This window comes from Belonocnema kinseyi, chromosome 3 (genome assembly GCF_010883055.1).
Source record: "Belonocnema kinseyi isolate 2016_QV_RU_SX_M_011 chromosome 3, B_treatae_v1, whole genome shotgun sequence".
In the NCBI taxonomy this organism is placed as follows: domain Eukaryota; kingdom Metazoa; phylum Arthropoda; class Insecta; order Hymenoptera; family Cynipidae; genus Belonocnema; species Belonocnema kinseyi.
In genome coordinates this window covers 139634771-139644069 of record NC_046659.1, presented here as the reverse complement: position 1 = coordinate 139644069, position 9299 = coordinate 139634771, and the positions used below count along the sequence as shown (strand labels likewise).

Here is a 9299-nt window from a genome sequence, read left to right as displayed (position 1 = left end):
GTTCAATTTTTCATTCAAAAAAATAACGTTAAATAAAAATGCGATTTTTAAAAAGATTTTAATTTTCAACTAAGAAAGATTTTTCAGTGAAAAAATTAGTTTTTAACCAGAGATGAATTTTCAAATAAAACTATGGAATATTAAAATATATAAATTAAATAAAATAATAATAAATGAAAACATATAAAAAATTGAATATTTAACTGAATTAGTTCAATTTTCCATTGAAAAAAAACCTTAAATCAGAGACAGCAAGTTTTTAATAAAATAATTCAATTTTCAGTCGAAAAAATTAATTTTCTACTAAAAAAAAAAGAAATTTCATTTAAAATAAAAAAACAGTTGAATTTAACTAAAAAATCCGATTTTTAACAAGATTTTAATTTTCAACTAAGTAAGATTTTTGAGTGAAAAAATTAATTTTCAACCAGAGATGAATTTTCAAATGAAGATATGGAATATTAAAATATATAGAATGAAATAAAAATTCAAATAAAAGAAAAAAAGGATTTTTTTAAATATTTGAAAAAATATATAAAATGTGTAAAAAAGATTAATTTTAAATCAAAAACAGTCGAATCCAACTGAAAAATACGATTTTTTAAAAAAAGATTTTAATTTTCGACTAAGTAAGATTTTTCAGTGAAAAAATTAGTTTTTAAGCAGAGATGAATTTTTAAATAAAAATATGGAATATTAAAATACATAAAATTAGAAAAAATATTTAAAACATAAAAAATATAACAAAAATAGAATATTTAACTGAATTAGTTCAATTTTCATTTTAAAAAATAAACCTTAAATCAGAAAACGCAAGTTTTCAACAAAATAATTACAATTTTCAGATGAAAAATTAATTTATTACTAAAAAAAGACAAGTTTAATTTCAAATATAAAACAGTCGAATTAGACTAAAAAATACGATTTTTAACCAAATTTTTATTTTTAACTCAGGAAGGTTTTTGAGTGAAAAAATTAGTTTTCAACCAGAGATGAATTTTCAAATGAAGATATGGAATATTAAAATATATAGAATGAAATAAAAATTATAATAAAAGAAAAAAAGGATTTTTTTTAATATTTAAAAAAATAAATAAATAAAAATATATAAAATATGTAAAACGATTAATTTTAAATCAAAAACAGTCGAATCCAACTAAAAAATACGATTTTTTAAAAAAAGATTTTAATTTTCGACTAAGTAAGATTTTTCAGTGAAAAAAATAGTTTTTAAGCAGCGATGAATTTTTAAATAAAAATATGGAATATTAAAATACATAAAATTAGAAAAAATATTTTTAAAATATATCAAAAATAGAATATTTAACTTAATTAGTTTAATTTTCATTTAAAAAAATAAACCTTAAATCAGAAAACGCAAGTTTTCAACAAAATAATTACAATTTTCAGATGAAAAATTAATTTATTACTAAAAAAAGACAAGTTTAATTTTAAATATAAAACAGTCGAATTAGACTAAAAAATACGATTTTTAACAAAATTTTTATTTTTAACTCAGGAAGGTTTTTGAGTGAAAAAATTAGTTTTCAACCAGAGATGAATTTTCAAATGAAGATATGGAATATTAAAATATATAGAATGAAATAAAAATTATAATAAAAGAAAAAAAGGATTTTTTTAAATATTTAAAAAGATAAATAAATAAAAATATATAAAATGTGTAAAAAAGATTAATTTTAAATCAAAAAGAGTCGAATCCAACTAAAAAATACGATTTTTTACAAAAGATTTTAATTTTCGACTAAGTAAGATTTTTCAGTGAAAAAATTAGTTTTTACGCAGTTTATATTGAAATATATAAAATAAAAAAAAATAAATTGAAAGAAATTAAAAAAAATATATATATATATAAAATATGGAACCTTCAACTCGATTAGTTTAATTTTTCATTCAAAAAATTAATTTTAAATCAGAAAAAAAAGTTTTCAACGAAATAGTTCAATTTTCAAGTAAATAAAATATTTATCAACTTACTTCAATTTTAACTTGCCAATAAAAAATTATGATTCAAGTTAAAAAATACATTTTTAAAAACTGAGAACTTCCTGAACCCAAATATTGGACATATTAAATAATAAAAACGCCAAAATAATAAAAAAAGAGGAGTTTTAAAGATGAAAAATAAAAAAAAAAGGCTTTTTCGACAAAATAGGGGTTAAACAAATACTTATATTATATTTTATATATTTTTTACCTGCACAGATTTGTGAATTCCGTAAGCCAAAATCAACTGGTTACAAGTATCGGCTGCCGAGTGAATACATTCGGAAAACATACTATGAGATCCGGTGTAGAGCCAAGCAAAAAGTTTGAAGAGGAAATTGCTAGCGTTTCTAGAATTAAAAAAAAAAACAAAATTCTCTCCAAAAGTGTTTTAAAATATGCAGAAGTGAGAAAATAAACAATAAAATAGAATATAAAGTACTAACATTATAATTGCCGTTAAAACAACTCTACCAGATCTTCCAAAAAGACCTTCCGGGGCAACTGTTTCCGTTTGGTTACCGATTTGTCGACGGTAGTCTCTCAACATTCGTTTCACGGTAAAAATATCTGAAAAAGTGTTCAGTTTTCAAAATTTTGCAAAATTTTTCGGGTCAAAAAATACATTTTTCCCGGTTGACTTTCAAATTTTTATGATATGAATTATTGATTATTTATCTTGCAAACTCTAAAAAGAGATAAAAACTTCAGAACTTCAAGGAAAAAATAATATAATTTTTATTATTGTAAAAGTGATTTCAGACTTCACAGTTTCAAAATAGGGGAAAAAGGGTGACTTTTTTAAAAGAAAAATTCTTTTAAATAACATTATTCTAGATACCATATTCCTTCGACTCGAAGTCGAAATATATTGCATTTTCAACCTCATATTAGAGTTTTAAACTAAAAAAAATATGACTTTTAGATAAAAGAGTTGAGTTTTCTAACTAAAAATTCGAATGTTTTAACAATAAAATAGAAATTTAAGTCTAAAAAGAAGAGTTTTCGAGAAAAAAGTTAAATTTTGAACTAAACGGTTGCATTTACAACTAAATAATTCAACTTTAAAGCAAAACAGACGAATTTTTAAATCTGATCTGAAATGAACCTTTAACCAAATTAATTAATTTTCAAACAAAAAAGTATAATATTCAAACAGAAACAGTTTCATTTTCCACCAAAAAGTTGAATTTTCATGCCAAAAAGTCGAGTTTTCAATAAAATAGATAAATTTTTTATCCATAGAACGAATTTTTGATAAAAATACGAATTTTCGACTGAAAAATATTAATTTTCAAAAAAATAGTATTTTTAACCAAAAGAGATGAATCCCGAACAAAAAATATAATATACTTTATAGCATAGTTTATAAATAACATTAAATTTTAAAAAAGAAGTTGAACTTTAAACAAAATCAATAAATTTCCAACCAAATGGTAGAATTTTTTGACAAAAATAAATGAATACTAATCCAAAATTGTAATATTAGACGTTTCAAATAAAAAGAATTAACTTTAAGCCAAAAAAGTTGAATTTTTAATAAAATAATTACATTTTTAACTAAATAGTAGAATTTTTAACAAAAATTTATTACTTAAAAATATCATATTAGACTTTTTAAATCAAAAGAAATGAACTTTCAACAAAAAAATGTGAGTTTCTAACAAAATAGTTGTATTTTTGAAAAAAAGTAAATTTTCAATTACATAGTAGAATTTTTGACAAAAAAATATTAATTGTAAATAAAAAAATATTATATTTTTCGGATGTAAAGAATTATCTTTGAAACAAAAAAGATGACTTGAAAAAAAATAATTTAATTTGTTTTAAATAGCTATATTAAAAAAAAAGTAGTTGAATGTTCAAAAAAATTATTAAAATTTCAACCAAATAGTACAATTTTTAACAAAAAGAAAGGAAATTTTCAATAAAATCGATTTTTAAATAAGTCGTAGAATTTAAAAAAAATGGATGAATTACGAACCAAAAATATAAAATTAGACTTTTCAGACTAAAATAATTAACTTGACAAAAATGACTTTTTAAAAAAAAAAAAGATGAATGATTTGAAATAAAAAGAGTTGAATTTTTTTAAATAGTTGATTTTTCAACGAAATAATTAAATTTTCATTTATTTATTTATTATCTTATTAATTTTCAAAATTAATTATAAATTTAAAAAATATAATATTATACATGAAAAGTATTTTATATTTTTTAAATTTATAATTAATTTTGAAAATTAATGAAATAATAAATAAATTAAAATTTAATTATTTCGTTGAAAACTCAACTATTTTAAAAAAATCAACTCTTTTTTTTTTAAATCATCTTTTTGGGTTGACACTTTATATCCGAAAAACATAAAGTCTCAACCCAAAAAGATGATTAAAAAAAAAGAGTTGAATTTTTTTAAATAGTCGATTTTTCAACAAAACAAATAAAAATTTTTATTGAATATTAAATTTTTTCACAAAAAAAACAAAGTATGACTCAAATAATTACATTTTTAACGAAATAGAATTTTTCACAAAAAAATATTAATTCTGAATTAACAAAAAAAATAATATTAGACTTTTCAAATCCAAATAATTAATTTTAAACCAAAATAGTTGAATTATTCACAAAATGATTAAATTTGTAACCAGAAAGTGGAACTTTAAACAAAAAAATATGAGATCTGAACCGAAAATACGACGTTAGGCTTTTTAACAAAATAGTTGAATTTTCAACTAAATAGTAGCACTTTGATAAAAAAAGATTAATTATAAATTAAAAAAATATAATATTATACTTTTTGGATGAAAAGTCTGAACTAAAAAAAGATGATTTTAAAGGAAAAAGAATTGCATTTTTTTAAATAGTTGATTTTTCAACAAAATAATTAAATTTTCAACCAAATATTTGAACTTGTAACAAAAAAATTGGTTGAAATTTGAAGTTGAATTTTAAGTTAATTTAATGTTGAATTTTAAACAAAAAAAGATGAATTCTAAAAATAAATAAATAATATTATACTTTTCGGATATAAAGAATTATTTTCTAACAAAAAAAGTTGAATTTTCGGTACAATAATTAAATTTTTAACCGAATAACAGAATTTAAAAAAAAGATGAATTTTGAACAAAAAGTACAACATTAAACTTTTCAAGTATAAAAAATTAACTTTAAACCAAAAAAATGAAATTTCAGTAAAATAATTAGATTTTTAAGTAAGAAGTAGAATTAAAAAAAAATGGATGAATTACGAACCAAAAATATAATATTAGACTTTTCAAATAAAAAGAATTAAGTCTCAACCAAAAAAGATGACTTTAAAAAAAAAAGAGATGAATTTTTTTAAGTAGTGGAATTTGTAATAAAATAATGAAAGTTGTTAATAAATAGTATAATTTTTGACAAAAAAAGATTAATTCTGAATTTCAAAATTATAATATTATACTTTTCGGATATAAAGAATTACCTTTCTACCAAAAAATTGAATTTTCAGTAAAATAATTAAATTTTCTAATAAATAGTATAATTTTTGGCAAAAAAGATTAATTCTAAATTTAAAAAAAAAATACTAAATACCAAATAGTAGAATTTCTATCCCAAAATGATAAATTTTGAACTGAAAATATAATCGGAGACTTTTAAAATAAAAATAATAAATTTGAACCCAAAAAACACGATTTTTCAAGAAAAAAGATGACTTAAAAAAATAATTTAATTTATTTTAAATAGCTGTATTTAAAAATATTAGTTTAATGTTCAACAAAATAATTAAATTTTCAACTCAATAGTAGAATTTATGACGAAAAATATGAATTCTGAACCAAAAATATAATATTAGACTTTTCAAATGAAAAGAATTAAGTCGCAACCAAAAAAATGACTTAAAAAAATTGTAATGTTTTTAAAATTTGAATTTCAACAAAATGATTGAATTTTCAACCAAAAAGTTGAATTTCAATAAAATAATTAAATTTTTAACCAAATACCAGAATTTTTAAAGAAAAGAGATAAATTCTGAATTAAAAATATAATAGGAGACTTTTCAAATGAAACGAATTAAGTTTTAACCAAAAAGCAGAATTTTTAACAAAATAGTAGAATTTTCAAGAAAATAAATAATATTTTCAATTAAATAGTAAAATTTTTCACAAAAAAAAAACATAAAGTTTAGCTCAAATAAGTACAGTTTTTACGAAATAGTAGAATTTTGACAAATAGAGATTAATTCAGGATTAAAAAAAAATAATATTAGACTTTTCGAATTTAAATATTAACTTTCCATCAAAGAAGTTGAATTTTCAATAAAACAAATTTTTAACCCAATAGTAAAATTTAAAAAAAATTATGAATTCTGAACCAAAAATAATATTAGACGTTTCAAATATAAATAATTAACTTTGAAACAAAAAAGGTGAATTTTCAATCAAATAATTAGATTTTTAACTAAACAGTAGAATTTTTCATAAAACAGATGAATTCTAAATTAAAAAAAAATTAGACTTTTCAAATATAAACAATTAATTTTCAACCAAAAAAGTCGAATTTTCAATCAAATAATTAAATTTCTAATCAAATAGTAGAATTTCGATCCCAAAGAAATAAATTATGAACTAAAAATATAATAGGGGACTTTTCAAAGAAAAATAATTAAGTTTTAAACAAAAAAGATGAATTATTAACAAAATACTAGAATTTTCAAGAAAATAAATAAAATTTTCAATTGAATAGTAAAATTTCTCACAAAAAAATATCAAGTTTGACTCAAATAATTACTATTTTGACAAAAAAAGATTAATTCTGAATTAAACAAAAATATATTGGACTTTTCAAATATAAATAATTAATTTTCAACCAAAAAAGTAGAATTTTCAATAAAATAATTAAATTTTTAACCAAATGGTGGAATTTCTAACCCAGAGATGAATTCTGAACTAAAAATATGACTTTTCAGTGAAACAAAATTCATTTTCAACCAAAAAATATGAATTTGCAATGAAAAAAGAGGAATCTTTAACAAAATAGTTAAATTTTTGAACAAGCAAGATTACTTTTAAAATAAAATGGTTAAATTTTAACAAAATAATGCCATTTTTCACTAAATAGTGAAAGTTTTAACCAAAAGAGTTGAATTCTGAACCTAAAATGTAACTACAGACTTTTAAAATTAAAAAAATAAAGATAAAATATAAATTTTGATTAAATAAGTTTTGGCTAGATAAAAAAATTCAAGATTTTATCGGTTTGTCTCTAATAAAATTCTTTTTATTTTATTTATATTTAAATTATTTTATTTAAATAGAGATTTAAGCAGAAAAAAAGATTTTATAACAAAAAAATAAAACTTTTCAAACCAAAGATGAATTTTCTATCTAAAGACGAATTAAAAAAAAACAGTTGAATTTTCGACTAAGAAATATGACTTTTTAACAACATTTTTAATTAAAAAAGATCAAATTTGAACAAAAAATACAAAAACAGACTTTGCAATTTTGAAAAAATTAATTTATAACCAAAAAAGGTGAATTTTCATTTGAAAAAATACGACTTTTTAACCAAATAGTTAAATTTTTAACAAAACAATTCAATTTTCGGCTACAAATGATGAATCCTTAACAGAAAATATAGTAGTACACTTTTTAAATAAAAAAAATTAATTTTCGACCGGAAAAGTTAAATTTTCAACAAAATAAAAGATGACTTTTCAAACAACAAAATAATTTGCAATTGAACAAAAAATCGAATTTTCTATCCGAAAAGAAGAATTTTTAAGAGCACAGTTGAATTTCCGACTGTGAAATATGACTTTTTAACAAAATAATTAAATTTTCCACAAAATAAATCAATTTTAAATCAAATAGTAGAATTTTCACCATCAAGAGATTAATCCTCATTTAAAAATATAAAAAAAATGAACCAAAAAAGACAAATTTTCAATAAAAAGATGGATTTTAAATAAAGAAGGACCAGTTTTCTCTTTCTAAAAAAAAAACGAAAAATTCAAAAGTTCACGTTTTGACTAAAAGAGATGAATTCTGAACTAAAAATATAATACTAGACTTTTTAATTGAAAATAATTATCTTTCAACCAAAAATCGTTTATATTTTCTCATTGAATTCTATCAATTTAGTTCTCATTTAAGCAAAAAAAAATTAAATTAAATTAAAAATTAGAAAAAAATGAGAAGAAAAGAAAGAAATTTTCTTGAAAACAGGGAAAAAAGGAGAAATTCTTTTTTTTTTAAGGGGAAATAGGGGAAAGAGTGTGATGTCCGTAATTCAATAAATCACAGTAAAAATTCTGAAATTCTATCAATCGTAGTTTACGAAATTATTTCAAAAGTAAAAAAAAAATAAAATAAAAAAATGCCAGGTTTACAAAAAAATTAATTAATATTATTAATACAATATTAATATTACTAAATATATCTAAATATATATGAAAAAATAATAATAATATTATTTACCTTGACTTTGTTTAATTTCTGAAAATTTCTTAATAAATAGAAATTATAATTACTTTGCTGGTACGTCTTGAGCTCGACTTCTTTTTTCAGGAGTTCTTTATTCAGAATATCATGAGATCCCCAGACTTCTAATGCTCTAAAAGCAGTAAATTCTTACTTCTTTGCTCAATCACAACCTGAAATAAATTGACGAAGAAAAAAAAACGGGAAAAAATTGGAAAAATGACTGAACGTACTTAGCTTCAACGTCCTTCCTCCAGTAAACCGTGATCGGCGGTTCAAATTCGTAGGGTGATCTTCTCTTAGTTTTTGGCAGAGATTCCAGGTCTGAGGGTTTCAGAAGAAAATCTGACATGGCCCTCACCGGGGTGATAAAGTTTCTCTCCAACGACGAAGCAGAAAGATCAACCCTCATTCTTTTTTTCGCAGCTGGGAAATATTTAGAAAACTTTTACACTTTTGGTTTATAGAAAGACGCGCAAAAATTCTCTTATGGGGAAATTGGCTGATTTTTTTTACCAGAAAGAGGGTATTTTCAACCTAAGAGATGAATTTTTCACCTAGAATGATGAATTTTCATCGAAAAAAATGTGTTTTTAATCAAGAACAGTAATCACAGTACTTATTTGAGAACTAATTTTCAATTAAAGAAAAAAACTATTTTTCCACAAGTAGATTCAATTTTTTATCTCTTGGTTAAATCCGTTATCAAATTGTTAAATTTTCAAGCCAAAAAAAGATAAATAGTCTGTATGTTTAAACCATAAAAGTTCAATTTTTAACCAAAAAATTAAGTAGATGAATTTCTATGAAGAAAAATTAATTTTCAATTAA

At 20.3% G+C, this 9299-nt stretch overlaps 1 protein-coding gene across 3 annotated transcripts in view; it reads right to left on the bottom strand.

Annotated features, from left to right (window-relative positions):
- Positions 1 to 9299, bottom strand: part of LOC117169610 (zinc transporter 9) — a 63061-nt gene that overhangs the window by 32816 nt on the left and 20946 nt on the right. For all 3 annotated transcript variants that reach the window (XM_033356060.1, XM_033356059.1, XM_033356061.1), the window contains exons 3-6: positions 8702 to 8894; positions 8519 to 8601; positions 2451 to 2574; positions 2216 to 2354 (exon numbers count right to left, since the gene is read on the bottom strand). In XM_033356060.1, coding sequence (XP_033211951.1) covers positions 2216 to 2354; positions 2451 to 2574; positions 8519 to 8601; positions 8702 to 8894 — 539 coding nt within the window. The remainder of the gene's footprint in view (positions 1 to 2215; positions 2355 to 2450; positions 2575 to 8518; positions 8602 to 8701; positions 8895 to 9299) is intronic.